We start from the raw sequence: 22,769 nt of genomic DNA on the forward strand, positions 1-22,769 counted from the left end.
TCTGTCCTTTAAAGACCAACCAAAAATGTTAACGTGCATGTTTCAAATCCTGATTGTGGCTCTCACCGTACCACCTGCAGACATGCCTACATGAAAGCTTACCAGTGTTTATCACTACTAATGATACATCTTTTAGCTTTTCCAGGAAAAGCAGGGGCAAATGTTCAGGGTTAATAATTCTATCTTTAATTTTATGTTGAGAGAAATTGTAGGATGCTTTATATGAAATAACTAATGCAGTTAGTAACTTTTTGGGGTTTAGAATCATAGAATCATTTAGGTGGGAAAAGGCCTTTAAGTCGTCAAGTCCAACCATTAACCTAGCCCTGCCAAGTCCACCACTAAACCACGTCCCTCAGTGCCACAGGATGGTAATTCCACCACTTCCTTGGGCAGCCTGTTTCAATGCTTGACAACCCTTTCAGTGAAGACATTTTTTCCTAATATCCAATCTAAAACTCCTCTGGTACAACTTGAGGCCATTTCCTCTCATCTTTTTGACTTATGGTGTGATTCTTATTGTAAGTCCATTGCTAGTGTCATTAGCATTGGTTGGAATTAGTTAGTACCAAGAAAACTATTGGTATCCTAAAATTTGTGTTGTGTGCATTCCCATTGCGTAATAATGTCTTGAAACTTACAAGGTCAAATCTTGGTAATTTAATTTTAGTATAAATCTATTAATCTGTTAGGGGTAAGAAGACATTTTAATCGCCCATCTAAAACAAAAGAGGAGAAAAAAAATATTTCTAAGGCAGAAAGTCAAGGAATCAAATGTTTACTGTACTTCACCTCCCAATGTATAATAATTTGCAGTAATATAGTAAACCTAAACTGTTCCTGAGGTGTGTCTCTCTTAATTAGGAAGCTTTAATCCACTGCATATATATATATATATACCATCTTCATAGGTTGATTAGCAGAAAACATTTACAGGTTTTTATCTTCAATGAAAAGTAAAATGATGGGTGGCCAAATGTGAAATTTCCATCATCAGGACTCTGATCAGCACTGAGGGCTTGTTCTCCAGCCCCTCTCTCCTGTCTCATTTTCCCAACCTGTTCTTTGTTCCTTGGGCTGTTTGTCACAGTCTGCTCTTCTCTCTGTGCACTTCCAAGTTTGTTCTTTGTGCATTCACATTGACCAGGTTCTTCCTCCATGCGTGGGGGACCGAATGGGTGGCTCCTTTAGACTACAGGAAAAAAATGTTGCCTGCTCAGATCAGAGTTTGTGAATATCCAGGGAAGGTATGTTCAGTGTATAGGTACATTTTAAAATGAGGTAGTTAGCAGTTTTAAAACCTAAATCTTTACTGACCATGTCTGTGCTGTAAACCTGCAAGGCCTGGTGAGTAGGAGAAAATTTGTGGGTTTGCAGAGTTGGCAGCCCCTCAAGCAGAAGTTCCATCCTGCTAAATTTTACCCGAGGAACTGCCAAACCATGCAATACAACATGAGACAGAAAAAAGCAATGAGCCTGTAGCTGTAATTTGACAGAGTAACAAGCTCTGGGGAAGATAAGGATAGTCTTTGTATCAGCAGTCCTCCTTACTTGTAATGTGCCAGAATGAGAGATTTACCAAGATTGTGACTTATTATTTCAATGTTACAGGTTCATGAAAGCTTTAAGTTATGCTTCGTTAGATAAAGAAGATTTATTAAGTCCTATTAACCAAAACACACTTCAGCGTTCCTCTTCTGTTCGCTCCATGGTTTCTAATGCTACATATGGTAGCTCTGATGATTACATTGGCCTTGCTCTCCCAGTGGATATCAATGAAATATTTCAGGTATGTATGTGATAACTTAATTGGTTTATTTGCACTTTCATACTGAAAGGTAGTCAACTGTTGGGTTTCCATGAGAATATATTAGTTCTAGAGAACTGAGGAAAAATGGATGTGGTACTCTCAAGGAATGCATTTTGGAGAAAAAGAGTTTCTTTTGTAAGCTTGTTTACAGAAAAGCCTGTTTTGTATTATTAGGCAAATAATGACACTGACTAGGTTAGAAGAGTGTTACATAGTGGCAGCATAAATACGGTGTCGTAAGATTTCTAGTTGACAGCTAGATTTTATACTAAGATTAGCATAGTCTATGGATATTTGTTAATACCTCTCTAGCCAACTAGTTGATATGTTCATTGTTCAACCATAAACCATGTCCATAATCACATAGTTACTATCCTGCTACTGTGATCTTAATTAAATACTACTTTATTTATATATATGTGATAGCATTAAACCACATTGTCTTTATTTAACCTCACAGGTGAATATATTTGTTAAAACAGATTTAAGTGGTTTATCAATTGCCTTCCTCTTTCTACTTCCTTAAAACACATTCCCATCTAACATACTGATGTGTCACAGGATTTAATATTCTGTTACTTAGTTATCAAAAACAGGACATGGTCTATGTCAAAGGTAAATCAGTGGCCTCCTTATCTTTAATTTACTTGTCTTTGCCTTTCAAGCCTAACTTACTTTCTTACTAATCTCAAAAAATTACTGAAGCTAGGGCAAAGGCAAGATTTTCCATCATATCTGCTTCTGTTCCCCCTTTATGAAATGACTACTTTTTCTTTCTCCTGCAGAGTCTTTTTGACATATTTATGTTGCCTCATTTATTCTCTCTTAGAGTTGAGGTGTGTCTCGACTTAAAACATCTTACAAGGAACGTTTTAGATGTTCTGGGTGTTTTCGCAGCGCTCTCCTGAGATCTGCAGTGGTGTAGAGTGATCATGGACGGATAGATCATTAATAGCCGCTTCTGGGTCACTGGTTTCCTTACAGCCTGTCACGATTATATTTTGACATTGACTGACTGTTCATAAGCCTTAGTTAAGAAATATTCATTCACAAATGTATGTTTTTCTCATTGGCTTTTCTTTAGTACTCAGGAGTCCATTTTTAATTTCCTCCTGTGATTAGATCTTTTTCCTGAAGTAAAAAATGAACATTTTATTTCCTCATAAAAATCTGTTTTTCCTTTGTATATGATTATCACCTGTGCTAATTTTAATTTTCACTTGAATATTCTAGGTAAAGGAAACTCCGTATTTCCAGAAGAAAACTACACCTCCATTTGATGACCGTGGAGCTAGGGTCTTTGTACCTGATGCAGGAGGTACTGTTTTGTTCCTCTCCTGTACCTTTTTCTTATTTATTTGTACATGAGGGGCAGGGCAGGGCTGTGGTTGTTGATTTTTCTTTGCAGAAAAGGTTATTTTTAGCTGTTCAGTTTTGAGAGCTGTGTTCTGGATTCAGGATAGCAGGCCGCTAATTCCCTGTTTCATTTAGTTTGTGATCATGTGTTCTTGATTTAAAGGAACATAAGCTTGGTCCTGCTCTAAAAAACGAAAGAGGAAAGTCCACTTATGCTAAGCGAAGATTGGTAGTGATACTGCATTAAAGTAAAAAACTTAAGCTAAAATAAAGTATGTTTGCCACATACATATTGAGCTGTTACGTTTTGACTTCCCTTTGATTACATGTGATAATTTACAGGAACCTGTGTATTTCAGAGAGTAAATTTTGTCTCTGTGATGTTCCCATGACAGTTGGTCAGTGGACGTGATGGGACATGGTACAAGAGAATTGCAAGAGCTCTGTAATGCCTGGCTTGTTCTGGAATGCACTTCCTTTTTACTCCAGAGTTGTCAGAAATCTGTAGGGCACCAATATGTGTCTTGTCAACTGAAAAAGCAGCATTGAAACTGGTCCAGAAGGATAGCTGTTGTCTTGCCTCGTAGTTAGCTGGAACTTTACTACAAACGCTTTGAACACCCAAACAGACATACCTTACTGATTTTATTTTTTTCTTTCTTTTGTGTTGTTAGTGTAACATATAAAGCCGATTTCCCTGAAAGTGTGTTTCTGTAGTTGCTAAGTTTCAGTGTATTGTGTTTGTTGGTATTTTCCACCCAGGGAAGAGCATGTCGCTAAGTCGTAGGGTTTTTTTAGTTGTATTCTGTGTTCATTGGTCATTTAAACAATCTGGTATATTATTGAACTAATCTGGTTTGATAGTATGAAAATTTGTAACGTTAATGTTACATGGGTATTACTGTTACTAATGTTGATATAATGTCAGGATTTCCCACATGTTTTCCTACAGGATGTGTATACAGTGTGTGTGTTTAGAGGTTGAATTCTGTCCTTTGCAATGTTTTGTTATATACAATAAGCTGGGACTAAAATGCGATGTCTATTTCCCAAATACTAACAATCTTGGGAGCTTCACCACTCAAAAAAAAAAAGTTTCTAGATCTTCACACACACACCCTTCCCAGCCTTAAAAGGCTTAAAGGGGGAAATGTAGTTGAAATAATGTTGGTTGCTTGAGTTGGGTTTTTTCTGATGTCTAATTGCTTATCTATAGGTCTTCCATCAGGTACAAGTGATGTTGTTAAAAGCCCTTTCCAGATGCTCCGACAGCAGATCAGTCTCACAGAAATAATGAATACCAGCCGTTCAGATGCCTCTCAGTTTTTAGAAAATACAGAGGATACGGGGCTACAGGAGCACACAGATGAGAACTGCCTGTACTGTGTCTGCATTCAAATACTGGGTTATCAGCCTAACAATAAAGTGAATGCTTCATATAGTCGTACAGGTTAGTGTTCCCTGTGGGGAAGCGTGATAAAACAGAATGAAAATACTGAATTTTGTTCATCTTTAAAATAGATTAATCTGTAAGGTTTCTTCCCTTACTGACTTGAAATTAATTCTCCTTAATAAGTTCATTGTGTGAGCAGTGGTATTTCTATGGTCATTTCCATCTTTTTGATTTCTAGTGGTGTTAGTATGACTAGGTGCCTGCATGTTTCTCTAAATATTTCTAGCAGCTTATCAAAATGCACAATTTGAAATCTTATTCAGTACTTAAAATCCACGTCCTAAAAAACGACACTGTCAAGCTAATTAAAAGTCTGACTTCAAAGCAAATCTGTACCATAAAACAAAACTAAGGAAATCTGAGGAGTCTGAAGTTAAGCTGCATTTTTTGATATTTAGTCATCTTTTTTCATATTTTGAGCTTCAGATCGGATTCAGAATTATTTTTTCCTAACCTCCTCTGCATGGCGTGCAGTTACATGCCCTTTTGCAATGCCTGTAGTAAAAAGATAATCCAGTAACGGATGCTTGGTAGGTATCCTGACTGTTTAACAACACATAGAGAGTCCTGTTGGCAAGGGGGATAATGTACAAAATGTGAGGAATGGCCAAGAGAGCTGAGTTTGAGCTTGAGTTCGGTACCAGACTCTTGTCAGAGGCACACAGCCAAAGGATGGAGTCAATGAACATGTTGATCAACTTGGTGATCTCCAAACATTCCTTCAGACCTATGTTTTTCTGTGTTTTTTCACTGTGCAACCATTAAAAGCTTGGATTTTATATTCATCTTTTTACATTCAAAATGCCAAACGGTGTGAATAGTGAAACCTCCCAGAAGAATCTTACTTGTCGCATCTTTCTGTTGATGAAGGCAGAGCCCTTTCTGCAACACCGATAATTGTACGAGCAAAAAAATTTATGCGTATGCAAGACCATCTTTATTATATTATGTAAAATACAGCACGGATATATCAGTAAAAGCCCCATGTGTGATTACAGGTTTTTTGCTTCCGTCACAGTCTAAAAGAGTTTATTATCTTCACTCAAGTGTTTTTAAGATTTGAAAAAGGTGATTTTTAGACATGTTGAGTATGATTTGTCCAAAATCCAGCGTCTAGATTCCAGCTGATTTATATGCACACAGTACTTAGTGCATCAGTGTCTTGCATGCTTACCATTGATGGAAAATAAAAGTGTTTGAAGTGAGGAAAAGCATGAATAACAAAGATTCAACATCTTGTTTGTGTCAGATTTTTCAGACATTCCATATACTGACTGGTGTGGGCAAACCATACACAATCACTTAGATGTGCATTCCTCCAAATTTTCTGGGATTTCGGGCTGTAGTGATGCAGTATCCCATGGTTCAGCTAGCAGCACCAAGAGTACAGAGCTTGTACTAGGTAAGTTTGAAAGCATTATGATTATTAGAGACTATAATTCTTGAAGTGTTTTTTAGGCATTGTGGAAAAATACTATTTCATTTATACATACTGCAAGAAAGTAATGCTCATTATTAAAAAAAAAAAAAAGACAACAAAACCCCCAACAAAACAAACGCAGAAATCAACAAAAGAACAAGAATAAAAAACAACAACCAAAAAAAACCCCTTTGGATGATTTAGTTGTTATCCAAGAAAGTAGTTGAGTTGTCCATGGTTATGGCAGATTGGAGAACAGACTTTTAAATTTGCGCTCCCCTTGCTATACAGCATTTCTGCAGGTTATCAAACAGTTCTGTATACAGCATTACTAGCAAACTGATTGCCTTTTTTTCCTCACTGGTGTCAGTTTAAAAAAAATAATAAAAATTGCTGAATTTCTCTAAAGAGGAAGACACTTCTTTTTTAGGCTTGTGTTTTACATTTTGAATTATCATAATTTCTCACGAAGTAGCTGGTTGCTGACGCCTCCAGCACCTGATGGAAACAGACCAGCTAATCGCCTGCCCAGTTTGCGACATGATTTTGTGGTAGAGGCAGCACTGTAATTTCAGAGGTTTTTCCATTTATGAAAAAGTTTACCTTTTCAAAATATTTCTATGTCAAAATTCCTGAAAATAGTATCTCTTTTAAAGTTTTGATTTCGGGGGAAATACTTGTTGGTACTTCAGAATACATACATAAGTGTGTGTGTTTATGAAACGCTAAGACAAGCTTACGTGGCATAAGATTAGCACAATCAAAGACTATTCTGTTTAAACGCCGCGCTGTTGAATTTGTTTTTCCAGGAGTAAAATCAATCCCAGATGATACACCAGTGTGCAGAATACTTCTGCGGAAAGAAGTCTTACGTTTAGTAATCAATTTGAGTAGTTCAGTAGGAACGAAGGGCCATGAAACTGGACTCCTGACGTAAGTTCAATACGTTTCAAATGTTTTAGCAACACTTAGATGTACGTATTCTCTAAAATCTCTAGGATAGTGATTCACCTTCTCTCTGACTTCTCAAAAAATTGGCAGGCAGATATGCTTGAATGACTAAACGTAACATAAAAGCTAAGGAAAGAATTTTGCTTTTAATATTTTTGCTCTGTCTTTAATTCCCTACTCTTTCCCAGTCTTTTTAAAATCAGTGATTCAAATGTAGTGATATTTCATTACATACCCAGTATATCATGCATCTTTAAAAAAGAAATTATAATTATTTTTGCATATTTGTGCCAAATATATATCATACAAGCAAAATAAAAAAACTGGCAGTAACTTCTTGAGAAACACAAATCTGCTTTGAGCAAGAGTACAAATACTGGAATTAATTTATAGTAAAAATCACGTTAAAATATAGGAATATAAATCCAAGGAGCAAATGTTATAATAAAACCTGTAGCTTTCTGGGCTAGTGACACTGGAAACTTAACATACAATTGCTAAAAGAAAATGCAGAAATATTCATTTTAGTTTTAAAAATGCTTGCAGTTTATTAAGTTAGGCTTTCCATATTTTTTTATTACTGCTGTACATGTGGATGCCAATTTTTTGATATACTGTTCTCTTTCTGCATCTATTATTTTAAGACAAGGTGATCTCAGCGTTTCTGTACAACTTCCAAATTATTTATTCTGTTTCTCTCATTGATACAGATTTCTTCCAGTTTGGTACAGTCAAAATGTTGTTGAACAGTTTTTTTAAAATATGATGCAAATCTCTTCAAGACTCAGGAAATTTTGTTTTTTCTGTTTTTCAGAATTAAGGAGAAGTATCCCCAAGCATTTGATGACATATGCCTTTACTCTGAGGTGTCCTACTTGTTAGCACATTGCACATTTCGGCTTCCATCTCGAAGGTTCATTCAGGAGCTATTTCAAGATGTACAGTTCTTACAAGTAAGTGGAGGCTTCAAATGTGTTGAATGCACCAAAACATGCCAGCTGGTTTCATGTTCTGAATAAAAGATGCTTCCAAATATGTCTTGAAGGAAGCCATTTTATGACATCTCTCTGGTAAAATCTTTAATAACAGGTAATACTTCATCTGTCTTTTTCTTTTAGATGCATGAAGAAGCAGAGGCTATTTTAGCAACACCAACGAAACAGCCAGTAATTGATACATCCGCTGAGTCCTGACCTCTGTCTCATGCGGTGCATTGCATACAGACTTTCTGAAATCCTCAGACAACCTCTGACTGACGGGATAAAAAGCTTGGAGCATCACCTTCTAGACCATTACAGAAGCTATTGGTACCTGAAGACTGAACTAAAAACTTTTTCTTCCTCAACCAATTACTGCCCCAGTCTTTTGAGCCCTTTGGGGATTTATTAAACATTACCATAGTTTTAATAATAGTAATTACCAGTATATGCAAGAGCTGAGCACTGAACACCTCCACAAGTTTTCATTTCATTTTCTACCATAAATTAAAAAAAAAAAAAATAGGACAACACGCAGAGACATCTTTTTTTGATTGACTTCTGATTCTGTTCCGGAAAAGCAGAACGATGCCTTGCTTTTTAAGCCCTGGACACCAGGAATCAGAGAGATGAGGGTGCATTCCATTGCCAGCAATGGGGAGCCGTACTGTAAATGTGGACACCAGGGGATAATGTTAGCCCTTCTCTGTTGGTTTTTGTACTGTTTATAACACTACTTGGGGGTTTGTATCTTCAGACAGAAAGAAAAGCCTCTGAATCTGAGGTTTCCTTTAAGTTATTTCAGTGTTGCTGTAGTTGTAAGTCATTTTATTAGCAGTCTCTCCAATCTCATTACATTTACGTACATGTATCTTATCTGAACCAGTTAAGGATTTTCACTACAGTTTGATTTTTAAAAAGTAACCAATCATTTAAACTTAAAACGTTGAAATCAGATTCTTTTCCCTGAATGATATGCATGTGTTTGCAGTTTCTACACTCATGCTCATATAGGACGAATGTTGGTCTTACTCTTAACTAAAGCCCTTTAAAAAGCATGATTTCTGTCAGATATAAATGAATATTGCATAAACTAAACTTGAAGACATTTAATCATTGCTGCTTTTGTGCGAAGACATAATATGAGTGTTTTCCAAGTTACATGAAAACAGCCTTTTATAAAAGCAAAGGTTTATTTGAATTTTCAACGGATGAGTGATCAAGCATCAGGTAGTACTAATAATTGTAGTGAAAAGCCTTAAGTACCAAAGTTTGGAGCAGCAGTACTTGTCATTTTACATTGGTATTTAAGACTTGTTGCAAAAGCTTAATGATACAGTGACTGCTAATGACTGAAATAGTTGCCTCTATCATGTTACTAGTCAGGTTTCTAAATTAATGAGTGAAAGCCTAAAAAAAAGAAGAATCCCCATCACTTTTATCACGGATCTAAAGATTCAGAAGCTTTTAGATGAAGGTAATATAAATATATGCAAATGTGTACATACAGTAGCATGGCCACCTTTGTTAGAATGCCTGTAATAGAAGGGATTACCCTTTGATTTTGATATAGGTGAATAATTCAGCTGGACTGTACTAAGTAGAACGTATTTTTATCCATTCACTTTTACCATTTTTTATAATTGTCAGATTAATACTTAAGATAAGTGAAATTTATCCTGATGCTCATAACTCTGTTCTTAACTAGCTATGCTACTGGAGATTTCAATAAGTAGTCCTGTGAACAGTAAAACACGATTCTAGTGAAACGTAGAATTTATTTGTTCTTATTGGAAATTTCATCTTGCCACATAAGCACTGCTTTGCAGCTGTCACTTCACTGAGTTCTTAGGTGCACTGCCTGCCATCAGGTTCTGGTAAAGCAGATTGTAAGCTGCTGCTCATAGTCAGATTTGGTTCCTAAGATTATCTTTTTGTGAGTTCCACTGAAAGAAGGAGCAAAAAGAAACTCATTCAACTCGTGTGTGGTCAGTGACACAAACAATATATGTGTGTCAAGGCATGTTTGAAATGCTCTGAGAACATACCACACCAGTAACTATTGGAGTTCTCTGGTCATAAGAAATAAATGCTTCTGTAAAACCAAAATGTCAGTCACAGTAGACCAAATAGTGGTATAAACTCCAAAGGAAATAATGTAGTTTTCCCAAAAATGGGGCTAGCATATCTTATACAGTAGTTTCAAACACTACCTCAGTTAGTCTAGAGTGTAAGAGATTTGTTTTAGTAACTAGATGGGGTTACATCAAACAACTCCATGTTATTTTTCTGCAGTTTATGCAAAATAAACAAGTTTTATCACCTGTATTTAAAAAAAAAAAACACCTTTGTTCTTGTTACCAGTTTAACCCATAGCACTTATTGTAGAAAGCGCCGTAGGAAGGCCTCTGATTTTAAAAAGGTAAGCAAAAGCGATGTCAGTATACTTTTGAAATAATATCCATCCTGAAATGCTTATGTGTTCTGAAGTACTCGCTTGTTTTGGGGATCCATGACAACAGCAGCTTGTCGTATGAATTATGGCTGCAAATTCATTTAGAAAACGTGATTTTTATTACTTTTTTTCTAAAAGTGTTTGAGTGTCAGTAGATTTCAACAAGTATGCATCAAGGATGTAAAGTCTGTACTGTATATAATACAACATTTCTAGAGTTAATTTACATATTTACAGTAAGCTCAATAATGCTTTGTGTTAATTGGCAAATGAAGGGATACTGTTATTGAAGGAATTTGATATTGGCCTAGTTGCAAACTGTGAATTTCTAATTCTGTAGATTTCTTTTTTTTAAAATATCCCTTTCAAAGTTCTTATTTTGGGGTTTGTTTCATGAGGAAACTTCAAAAGAAAACAGTAGTAAATAAAAGTTTTGCTTATATTGACCCTAATAAAGAATCCTTCCACTTCTCCTAGAAAGGTTTGCAAGGGAAGCTGACAGACCACCTGCTTGGTGTTTTTTCTGGTCCGAACAATTGGTGATGCTGTTGAATAAGTGGTAAAGCGCATACAGCGTTCACTTACGCTATATACAGCTACAGTCTGGTTGCTGTGGCAAAGAAAACTCCTGAATGATTCAGCATGCCGACACAAAACACCTGGCTCTGAGGCTGAAGCCTTTGTGGGCAGGAGAGGCTGGCAGTGAAACCCATTGCAATTAGTCTACTGCATCAGCTGGCTGATTGCCTCAAGTCCGCTTTCACAGCGGGGGGAAAGGGAGAGCCCTTTCCCAAGGGCGGAGAGCTAAGGGAAGGGATCCCGGTTACCTCCCCACGAGTGGGGAGGAGGAGGCAGCTGGGTGCCGCCAGTCCCCTTTTGGAGACAGTGTCCAAGTTCAGAGATGCCGAATTGCTCCCAGATGTCACGGACATCACTTGGAGCTGGAGATGGTCAGGCTTTGAGGTGCTGAACGTGTGTGTTGGGCGCTTGGCACACTGTATTTAAAACATTCGCTTCTCTTCATCTAACAGTTCTTACTTGACCTGACATATGTACCCTAAATGTGCTCTCACTGGGGTTTGTTGTTTTTCCCAGGACGCAATGAAGTGCTGACGTATTTGGTAGCGTAGGGCGCGGTGGCTTGGCATCCCGAGGTAAGCTGCTCTTGGAAACAGTTAAAAAGGCAGCAGTGAGAGTCCTGCTTGTCGTCCTGTCATCTTATTTTGAAATGTGTGTAGAGGTCTTGAAGGAAGGTTGTAATTTGCAGTGAGAGGCTGAAAAAACCTATAGCACTTTTCCTCGGTTCCTGAAGAGAAAGGCAGCTATTGGAGAAGCAGGCAATAATGAAAGCCTGGCGAGAGGCGACAGAGTCATCATTTCTTCTTAGTCTGTGTCCTGGATTTGGTACTTGTCTTTTTGGGCTGCAGGAAGCTGGTGTTACCGTGTAAGCGGACGTGAGCTCAGGCCGAGCAATCGCAGTAGGATTCTTGCCAGGCTTGGGAGCATCTGCGAGGCTTCTGCTCCCCTCCTGGCAGGGCTGGACAGGAGTCCTGTTACTCAGGGCTTCGCTGCTGCCAGTTGAAAGCAGGTCCTGTAACTTTGTGGCTTTTTAAGTTGCACTTCTATTATCATGTGCTTATTAAAGGGGATACTAGGTGAGAGTAAAATCTGAGAACTGTAAAAGACCTTTGGGGACACGCTAGAAACTGTATTTCACGAGAAGCCCCCCATCTTCCTGGTTTTTGTTTAATTCCTGATTCTGGTTCCCTGGATAGTTTTGTTTTCAATAGATTTGTACGTTCAGTAAAGAATGTGGATTTTTGTTGGACTATTTTTGTAACATAGATAGACAGCAATGCCACGGCACGCAGAAATTGCACATTTTGCTTGAGTTGCTTTGTAAAATACACTATTTGAGAAATTTAATTTATGCCAAAAAGTAGTAACGTGCCATTTTGCCACTGAGTAGGGTGTTTCAGCACAACAGGCAACATCTAAGAGGGTAAAAGGCAGACATTTTGTAGATTTAATTGAAAAATTGTTCCAATACTGGGCTGTCAGCATCCCTAAAACTGCATTACAAGAGATTATCTAAATTAATCATTCTGGGGAGGGAAGGGATCAAGGAAAATCTCATGACTAATTCTCCCTGTCCCGTGTGGTCTTTATTTTTATTTAGTAATGCGCTGCTACATATTTGGAGGGTCTAGTGTTTGTAGGTCACTGAAAAGACATTGAAATCTGATTTATATTGTATACCTGTAACATAGAAAGAAAAAGTATTTATATATTTTCTGTAAGAATATTGCATTGAGCTGTGTATAATTTAAACAGAGGCTTGTCCCAAAATGGTATTGCCCACCTTGATTTGTTTTGTTGTTTTTTTTCCTGGGTTTTTTTTGTATAGTGTGTACAGTTCATGTCAATGGGCATTAAAAGCCTCCTCAAGCGTAATCTTATCAAAGGGATGCATTGTTAATAAAATGTACTTAAACTTCTTACAGTTGTTCTGGTCTCGTATGTACCTCTCACCGCTAGAAGTGGGTTGGAATTATTTATATGCGTAAGGTACTAATTAACTAGAACAACCTGAAGCTTTCCAAATAAACATTGTTTTGTCAAAAACATATTTTACATTAATGTTTTGTAAGATGTCTTATAAAAATAGAAGGGAACCCTTTAATTGTTTGTACACCACTTTTATTTTAAAAATTGAGCATGCTGATACTGAGAATTAGTGATTTTCTATTATATGCTGGTTTACACATTAGGATTTCAACAACAGCTGTGAAAGTTGAACTATAAACAAAAATAATGACAGAAGTTTACAGCTTTGAACTCAAATATTAATGCGAGACAGATGTCTTAAAGATAAAAATTATACATGCCTCCCCACCCATGCAAAAATACTTGTCTAATCTTTAGTTCTAGTTCTAGTGCCTGGACTGTGCCCGTTGACTGGCACAGAGGCATCGTCCTCCCTGGAATCCCCTGTTTGTGTGCTTTTAAGCACAGGTGGTTTCATGGACCGCCACCCCTCAGGGCCAGCAAGCAGAAAGGATACACCAAACTTCTCATCGCCTCGCTGAGCAACCGGCACCTGGTACCGGGTTTCCTTGCTTCCAGATAATGAAGTTTCATCAGTGCAGGATCTCCCCAGGGGAGACGAAGGGAGCAGAGGTGGGAGTTTTAAACAGGCCAAGGCGTCTTGCCCCACGACCAGGCAGGCACAACTGGCCACATGGCGCCCACCCGCATCCCCCTCCGCTCACTGATTGCTGCAGCCAAGCTCCACTGACGGCAGCTTTTCCAAAAGTAGGAATTTGCCCTTTGTTAGGGCTGTCCTCTGGCATGAGGAACTGCAACACGTTGAAATTTAACATGTTTCATGGGATTGTCTGACTTTTGACTGACTCCTGTATCACAATTCCTTAGATTGATTTAGGATACCTTTCAAATCTTTATAAATAACGGGCCTTTTTTGAAATGCACAGGTAGGAAGTTTTATGTCAGTAGTGGCAAAACAGCTCCCTTTTATGTTCTTTTTTTTCAGCAGTAAATCTTTTGAACTACACAAGTACATCTGATGTGATGAAACACTCTGGAGAAGGAAATGTTTTAAATTGTAAAGATGCTGTGGTATCAAATCTTTAAATGCACAGTAACTCGAAGGAGAGTAACGGGAAGAGAGCAGGAGTTTCTCTGGGATGTCCCCACTGAACGGCCCCAGCCCTCTCCCTTACTTCCCTCTTCTCTGCCAAACTGCAGTTCAGCGGAGTGACACCAGCCACCTTTCCTTACCCTGCTGCCTGCAGGCTGAAAGGAAGCGAATGCACCGCACTTGTTTTCCCACTTCCCAAGTAAATCTGTGCAGGACCTGCCTGCAGACACGGTGCCTGCAGACACGGACTCCTGAGCACAGCTGCTCACCCCAGGGTTTGTACCTGCCTCTGCACCTCACCTTCGCCTGCTCCGGCTCTGCAGCCAACACTTGTCTCAGCAAAAGTCTGTGTACGGTCTCCTTTGGTTTTCCTGTTGCAACACAGCTCAGGGACATTACAACAGTATCTTTAAGCAACAGTACAAAACGTACATGTGGTTCAGTATCAAAACTCTGCAGCTCCTTAGTTTTTATGAAGTGTGATCAGGTAGTTACGCATAGGGAAGATGAGTAACTGCATTTTAACAAATTAGCTGAAGATCAAATTGTAAAAAACACTTAATTTTTTACCTTTTGACAACTGCTTATTCTGTGTTCTTAAGTCAAATTCTTTTATTTCTGAAAGATTCCAGACAGCATCACAATAAGGCAAAACCAAAAGGCTCCTCTAAGGCACTAAGGATGCTGATCTGATGAGACCTGCAGTTACAATTCCAACTATTCTGCTTCATTACAAATGCACAACTTTTTAAAATCGAAATGGAAGACCAAATTCACCACTGCCTACTGTAGGGATGCTGAGTGTTATTTTTTTTAATGCATGCAAATGTAGTGTTGGAAGCTCTAGCTCATGTGCAGCCTGAACATGATCTTGCAAATGGGATTCACACCTCTGCATGTGCGTCTGCTCTCCTGGTGGTTTGGGGCTTGCTAGGTAAGTGCAGGGGTTAATGCCAAAAGAAGTGAAGTTTGTGTACACAAGTGGAGAGACAGCGCCATGGTAACACCTCTGCAAACAGCTGTCCTGCTGGAAAAACTGCTTCTTCCCTCTTAACTCCCCCCAATTCTTTGTTTAGTTAAGAGGATTTTGTTTAGGATTTTAAAGGGTCATTCTTCCAGGCAGAGAAGGCAGAAGTGTGAGGGGTCCCAGTTACCAGAAATGGGAGCAGCAGCCCAGTAACAGAGGCCTGAACTATAAAAACCTGTTTTCTGTGCTCTTTCAACTACCAAGTGTAGTTAAAAGATACCTGAAGTAGAAGCAGGACAATCATTGGATTTCGGTGCACAGGGGACTACCTGTGTCAACCACCAAGGTCGTCCTCATCTTTTAGTAATGCGCCACACTGAAGGCAGGTAACCCTTCCATATTAATTCCTGACGTCATTTGACAGGGGGAAAATCCAACCCTCCTCCCCGCTGTTCCTGGGCTGAGGCAGCCGCCAGCGCTGGGAAATGCTCTGTGTGCAGCCGCACCACACACCCTGGCTGGGGGCGGCCAGAGCACGGCCTAAGCACACACACAACACTGCAAGTGAAATGCACTCCTGGAGCACAACAACCCACCTGCTCGTTTGGCTTGCTCCTCTACTTGCTGAATGAATTTTTAATCGCTGCAAAATATAGTAGTTCTTCGCACCAGGCCACAAGAAACTGCTGTGATCTAACCTTCTACGTAACACAGGCCACAAAACAGCCCCTAACTCTTATACGATGCCTGTAACTTGTGACGAAACCATAGCACGCATCAGTCCTGTCCACAAATTAGCGTGTTTAAACTAGTCCTGAAGCAAGAGCTTTGCAGCGTTATCAGAAGCAGGGCAGGTGGACTTGTGAAAGCCTTCATCAAAAGGAGAAGTAGTTGTGGTTTTAGAAATCCTTATTTATATTGCGTAAACAAACACAGGACAGACTCGATGGAGGAGAGTAGATCAAAGCCTCCTCCCTAGGCAGTGCACAGCCGTTTGTGAAATGTATCTCAGACTGGTCTTTCTGCCAGCTGTTTCTCTGGGTGTTGAGGCAGCATCTTCATTTAAAATATCAAAGTAGTATCGTGGCTGGTACAGCACCACTGGCAGTTCCGTCTTGCTTCCTTCTCGTGTCTCCGGTAGTTGATAGGGATCGGATTCAACTGCAAGATGAGAAGAATAAGCAAAATTTTCAAACCAAGTATGAGTCTGAGGTGTCAGTGTGGATGTAGAGTCTCTCTCTTCATTGTCATTAGGGTAAACCCAGGAAGAATTGTGACCATCCATCTTATCTTCTGTTGGCGTTAAAGACAACTGGCTCCATGGATGTAATTTCTGGGCTTCGGCCTTACTGTCCACTGCTAGCATGTCAGGAATGCAGTCACTTATTTTCAGTACTTTCTCAGAACCAGTCTACAAGAGAATCATAAAACAAGAAAATCACTTGGTGAAAGGAGCCCTGAGTAAAGGAAAGGAAGTGATTACTTCAAGCACTTCTAGTATTGTCTTATAATTTTTTTTCAGTTTGGATCTTTCAAATGAACAGAATTTGAAGGAAAACACATGTACAGAATATTCAACAGAAGCTGTATTTCATGTGGAATTTATGGGAGCAATTTAGAGATTGCTTTTTAAAGTTCAGTATGTCTACATTTGAAGAAGGAACCATGTCCCCGTACTTTTAAAGACTTTGCCAGGTTTTTGACGTGTGCAGTTTTCAGTCTGAACCACGAGCAACTGGAAGGCAGCAGCTGGGGCTGTTAAATTGTACAGAACCCCCCCTCTGGTGCCAGCCTTCAGTGCACACCAGCAGCACAAACGGCAGCGGACACGCCTGTGCCAGGATAAGGATGTGCTCCTAGTTTTGCGACCCTCCTGCACACAGATGGAAGCAGCAGCTCGCAGTTTGAAGGACCTGCAGAAGCAGCTGAAGGCCTTTTGCTAATCCTTTCCCTGAGCCAGACCTGGCAGCCCCCGGCAGCAGCCCCTGCATCCTGCCAAGGGCCAGCAGGATGCATCGCTCTGCTGTGCCCCACAGCAGGGGGACGTGTGGGGCAGGCAGAGCGGGCGGATACAGTCCAAAGGCTGCAGCGGAGTGGAGCGTCCTCCGGTCTGCTGTGCTCAGGCCGTGCTAGGTTTTGAAAAGTAACAACAGAAGAATTGCCTACGGTATCAAAAGCTTTAACTTGTTCTCCAGTTATGCTTTCACTTTTTGCAGTAACAGACTGCAGAATATAAACTGGTCACTGCAGAGTCACATGAATATCAAAAGGAGAATTTTCCATTAAATGGTGATAACAAATTATGTTAATTTCTGTATAATGAGTGTCATTCATTTTTAAATGTAGTCAACACAAGAAAAATATTTTTCTGAAACTTTACTAATCAAAGAATGGAAAAATCAAAAATACAAGATTTTCAGTGATCTTACCTTAAACTCTTTGAATGACAGCGCTTTGCTCTTGTTAGGACTAGGTATTACAGGACAACAGCACTCCTTCACCCTGGAAATAAGAAAGAAAAACAAAGAATGTTTTTGTTCTCTCATCAAAGCATATTCTACTAGCAGAAGAAACACATAGATGTATACAGAAACAACAGCAGATGATGAGCATCTCAGAAATGCTGCAAGCCACGTACTTACAACATCCATACAGTTGGACAGCCAAAGGAAAAAATGAACGGGGCCTTGCAACAGGCTGGAAGCAAGAAGCTTCAGCTGTGGTTTGCGAATTACGTTAGTTATGGTCTCTGCCTACAACAGAAGAATGCGTTATAACTTACCACTTCATCTTCCAGCGGCATATAGCTGCTACTAGTGATGGAACTATCACTAGCAGGACTAGAAGGTACAGCGTGTTTGCTGTGAAAGAAAAATACTTTAAAAACTTGTTTTCAACTTCTCACTTGTTAAAGTCAATAGAGTTTCTGGGGCAAAAATAACATTAAGCTCACATGGGATACCTGCCACTAATTCAGCAGTAAAACTGCGTGGTCCGTGGTTGCAAGATATTTTGGCTGGAAGTTCTGGGATACGGCTGTAAGGTTTTGGACCAAAACTGAATTATTACTAGATTGCTTTTAATTTGCCCTCATGTTAGCATCTTCACTATAAGGGTAAATTTCCAAAAGTTACGACAATAATAATCTCACTTAATTATTTGTTTTAGATTTTCTCTCAGACCCTCAAGGAAAACAGATTTTTGTCGTGAGACGTTGACGGAACATCTGTACCTCTAGTATGGAGGGACTATAGCAAGACAAGACACTACACAAGCGTTTTGCTCTCCTAGGACTTATGCTGACACAAGAATCTCCATATTTTCTTCTAGTTGGAAGACACAGCCTTGGGCTACAGTTTTCACAGGCACTCAGTCTATAATAAGCTTGCTGAGGGGAAGCACTAGTTAGTGCTCGCTCTCCCTCTGCCCTGGGCAGTGACCTCCTGCCCTGTGCCAGCCAGTCTGTGTCCTGACCACAGCAGGGAATGGACACGTGTTACATTCTCCTTTTATCTTTTCTGGGTTAATTAAGCCCTCATTTTGATTCCCTGCATGGCTGTACAAATGCCTGTGCCTGCACAAGAGAAGGCTGGCTAATGGGAGCTGGAACACAGATGTAAGAGGCAGAACTGCCTCTGTGAGGGGACCATGAGGGTTTAGACACTGTTCTACTAGTTAGCCTAAAACATTAAGTCTCCTCGCATAGCCAATGCATCACCCTTTCCTACCCCTCCCCCTTCGCCTCCATCCCCACATTAATTTTCAAGACCAGGCATCTCTGACTGGGATCATATGTTTCACAGCCACAGCTGCTGAGCGGTATTTTCAAGGGAACAGAAGTACAGGCAAACGATTTCCTGTTCCGCTTTGATGATCAAATCTGCCCAGTTAATAAACTACAATGCTCAAGCCAACAACCCTTTCTTATTAACCTATGAAGGAGTACCTTGGCAATGGTTTTAAAGACTGATGAGAGTAAGAATCAGTATTAGAAGTTCAAGAGTCCACACAAAAATTACCTGTTTGCACACAGGTCTGTACTTTCTCCCATATTAGAAAACTAGTTAAATCCAAATTCAATTCTTCAACGCATTCTAGCAAACAGGACTCACTGGTCATGCAAATGTGCATATATTAAGCTATTTCCCAGAAAGATGTAAGACTTAACTAAGGATGTAAAATTATTTTCATTCTAAGATAAAAACCATAGCTACTTAGAAGTATCAAAATGTCGTATGTCGTGTTGGTGTGCAAATTTTGTTTCTCAGTTGGATCTTTCTCAAGTGCACGTTACATTGAATTAAATGTTTTCCCTTGAGAAAGGAAGATTATTCTAGCCTTTTAAATCATCCCATCCTTCTGCTAGAAGAGAAATTTTCCACAGCCAATACTCACAGTTAAACGGTGTATCTATGTATCTAAAGCTAACGATGGGAGTCTCTCCTGCACCTGTATATGCTTTAACCACTAGTTTGTATTTTGTGTTTGGCAATAGGTGTTTCACGGTGTATCTCTTTTCTTCTGGGTTTTCAATTGTGTATTTACATAGCACTGCACCATCTAAAAAGAAACATAAAATAGAATCACAGAATTACTGGACAGAATGGTTTGGGTTGGAAGGGACATTTAAAGATCATCTATAGTTCCAAAGCCCCTGCCCTGGGCAGGGACACCTCCCACTAGACCAGGCTGCTCAAAGCCCCATCCAGCCTGGCCTTGAACACCTCCAGGGATGGGGCAGCCACAGCTTCTCTGGGCAACCTGTTCCAGTGCCTCACCACACTCACAGTAAAGAATTTCTTCCTGATATCTAATCTAAATCTCCCCTCTTTCAATTTAAAACTGTCACCCCTCGTCCTATCACTACAGGCCCTGGTAGAAAGTCTCAATCCATCTTCCTCATAAACCCTCTTTAAATATTGAAAGGTTGCAATACCGTCTCCCCAGAATGTTACAAATGAGCTTAACTGAGACCGCTAAACCACTGAAATAACATAATGTTTGCAACCCACATTCTTTGTAATTTACACACTTTCTTCTGAGAAGGATGATGCATCCTGACTCATTGCCACTAGGCTGAACTCATATGCCTTCGAACGGGACTGGCCACAGCATTGCCCATCCTCTGGCGGACCACCTAATAACCTGCTGTGAAAAGCTGCAATATTTTAATTTCCTTTAGTAGAGCTTTTTAACAGAATGATTACAGTTTTCCCATTTCCTTTTTCACCTTAAGCTGAGGTCAAGTTCTTTGGCGATAATCAAAAGCAAAAGAATGCCTGCCTGAAAAAAACTCTTTTGCCTCTCCATTGTGCAACTCCCAGACCCCAGGGAGAAAAGGGTTAGCTTACTCCTCCTCTTCCCAGTCACACCCTTTGTCAGCTAGCTTAGACAAAGTGGGAAGCAGGAAATCTTCAATTTAAACATTTTAAAGTCTAAACGGGATTACTTGCAGAATTATGGTACTTCTATGGTTAGTTTAGTTCTGACAGGAACTCCTACATAAGACTTCAATTCAAACTCAGCTTTTCAGCCTAGTACTAGGTCAATCAGCAGAACGATCTGACCCAACTGGAAGAACAGACAAGGAAAAAAAAAAATATATCCTTGAACATGTTGGAAACATCTGAAAACCATAACAGAACAAAGTCATCTGGAGCAGTTTTGAGTGTGGAGCAGGAAGATCAGATATAAAAGTTTAAATGTGGCTTTGTGCCACCCCACAGCTCAGTTCTGCTGAAGGAACTCCACTGTAGAGCACAGCCACAAATACTTTCACTATAAAAGAATTTAAATGGGGAATTTACACAGTGCTCCAATTCTGAAGGAAATAAATTGTATCCCATCTGTTTCTAAAATACCCCAAATCGTAATAAAACTAACATGCTTCCTATGACTCTCATCCAAGTAGACCACAAACAGATGTTTTCAAAATCCATCCAGAACTCTGATCACAGGAGGCAGAAACTTCACTGCTCCTACAGTATTGCAGGAACCTTTTCTAGAGCTCACACTGGAGTTAAAAGGAGCTACAGACAACAGGACGAGGGCTATAAATCTCCATAAAGCCAGGACCCACTTTCACCCATTTGCATCTCAAACATTAGAGCAGAATCAAAAGCAGCAGATGTTGAAAACCATATATTGCCTAATGAGCCAATTTGCCTGCCTAATGCGAACTTTCTAAGAGGCTGCAATATCAACAACAGGCACAAAGTCTTTCACCTGTGTCAATGACACAACTTCCTAAATCCCAGAGCTCAGTTACCTGGCAGAACATGTTTTTTGGATCCTTTCAAACTGCAGTCCTCTTGTACAGGTGACACATAAACATGGTAACCTCTTACAAAACCAGACTCATTTTTGAGATGATAATCCCAGGACAGTGTTACTGCATTGGAAGTCAGTTCAACTTTTTCCACTGTAGGGTCATGCAGAGGAGCTGGAAGAAAGGAAATTCAAGTTAAACTTGCCAGATATTCTTCAAGAATGCTTGTCTTCTCACTTGAAAAACATATGAATTCCCATGTGGTGTTTCTGTTTATGTCTCGCTTGTATTTAAAAGCTGAACAAAGCCATAGCGCTCCACATAAACTGTGAACTTCACAGAGCCTTCTCTCAGTCCACATTGTACACAAAGCAGTGGCTGCTAATCACAGCTTTGTTTAGCTATTCTAATTAACGTGGACTCTGCCTGGTCACTGCACTAGTCAAATATCCTCAATTCAGAGTCTCGTACATTGTACATGTTTTAAATGCTTCACTGATGATTTAGAAACAGCACAGCAAACACATTTTTACGTAGTGGCAGGAGGAAGTCTGTGTAATTCTGTTTGTGACAGATGGCTTCAGCAAATATAATACGCTGCCAACTTACGTAGCTCCTTGAGATAACCAGTCTTCTTCTCCAATAAGGAGGCTCTATTAGCAGCAGATCCATAGATGTGGAAGTTGTATCTCACCCCCGGAACAAAAGCAACTAGAAAATAGTGGAAATGATTACAAAAATAGGTTATAGTTTGTCTTTTGTTTTGCTTTTACTCAACTACAGAGGTCTATAATCCATTAGAATTCTCCTTTGTGTGCTATTGTGCTATTAAAGCAACTGAAGGAGACACAGGATAAACCAAATCTTAGTGTGGATAATGTGGATTGAACACATTTATTCTGTCTGAAAGACAGAACTGGGGAGGGGGTGCAATATATTTTTGTTGCCCTGGAGTATTCAAGATGAATGCACAATATACTCCAAACACATCAAAGAGCAAGGTAATTTCATTTCCTTTTCTGGCTCAGGCAAAGGTCATGTTTTGGACTGTTTAATGTAGACACATACCCATGCATCAGGATTCCATGTTATCCTCACAGACATCCACTCCCATTCAGATTAACCAAGTGCAACCCACTGAAGAACCAGACAACGTTTTTTCTGCTCTCTCCTTCAGTAAGGAATTGTATGAATTGAAGTGCATTTCCTTTATTGCATATTGAAATGCGTTCAGTCAAATTTTTTTCAAACATGTTTCATTCCAAAGAGAACTCTCAGCTCAAGAAAATCCAGGAAGGCTATATTCTTGCAGCTGGAAGTATATCAGGGCAACTTTCACACAGCCAAGAAGGATTTAGGTCTAATAGCCATCACTGGGATAAAATGATCCTAATTAAGGACTATCTGTGGCACACCGACAGCACTAAACATCTCACTACACAGTGGGTGCT

At 39.6% G+C, this 22,769-nt stretch overlaps 2 protein-coding genes across 9 annotated transcripts in view; one reads left to right on the forward strand and one right to left on the reverse strand.

Moving 5' to 3' along the window:
• The window catches only part of RICTOR (RPTOR independent companion of MTOR complex 2), a 92,829-nt gene extending 79,908 nt beyond the window's left edge, over window positions 1-12,921 (forward strand). For both annotated transcript variants that reach the window (XM_054186116.1, XM_054186117.1), the window contains 7 exons: window positions 1,612-1,789; window positions 3,044-3,128; window positions 4,383-4,616; window positions 5,869-6,021; window positions 6,849-6,972; window positions 7,805-7,943; window positions 8,109-12,921. In XM_054186116.1, the coding sequence (XP_054042091.1) occupies window positions 1,612-1,789; window positions 3,044-3,128; window positions 4,383-4,616; window positions 5,869-6,021; window positions 6,849-6,972; window positions 7,805-7,943; window positions 8,109-8,183 (988 nt within the window). In that variant the 3' untranslated portion in view covers window positions 8,184-12,921. The remainder of the gene's footprint in view (window positions 1-1,611; window positions 1,790-3,043; window positions 3,129-4,382; window positions 4,617-5,868; window positions 6,022-6,848; window positions 6,973-7,804; window positions 7,944-8,108) is intronic.
• A 1,238-nt stretch (window positions 12,922-14,159) lies between these two features.
• Window positions 14,160-22,769, reverse strand: part of LOC128902698 (oncostatin-M-specific receptor subunit beta-like) — a 32,192-nt gene continuing 23,582 nt past the window's right edge. For 6 of the 7 annotated variants that reach the window (XM_054186118.1, XM_054186121.1, XM_054186119.1 and 3 more), the window contains 6 exons: window positions 21,928-22,029; window positions 21,319-21,492; window positions 19,446-19,610; window positions 17,833-17,911; window positions 17,480-17,552; window positions 14,160-16,461 (listed from right to left, as the gene is read on the reverse strand). In XM_054186118.1, the coding sequence (XP_054042093.1) occupies window positions 16,012-16,461; window positions 17,480-17,552; window positions 17,833-17,911; window positions 19,446-19,610; window positions 21,319-21,492; window positions 21,928-22,029 (1,043 nt within the window). In that variant the 3' untranslated portion in view covers window positions 14,160-16,011. The remainder of the gene's footprint in view (window positions 16,462-17,479; window positions 17,553-17,832; window positions 17,912-19,445; window positions 19,611-21,318; window positions 21,493-21,927; window positions 22,030-22,769) is intronic. The other variant, XM_054186124.1, reaches the window with a different exon arrangement.

Source organism: Rissa tridactyla, chromosome Z (genome assembly GCF_028500815.1).
Source record: "Rissa tridactyla isolate bRisTri1 chromosome Z, bRisTri1.patW.cur.20221130, whole genome shotgun sequence".
NCBI lineage: Eukaryota > Metazoa > Chordata > Aves > Charadriiformes > Laridae > Rissa > Rissa tridactyla.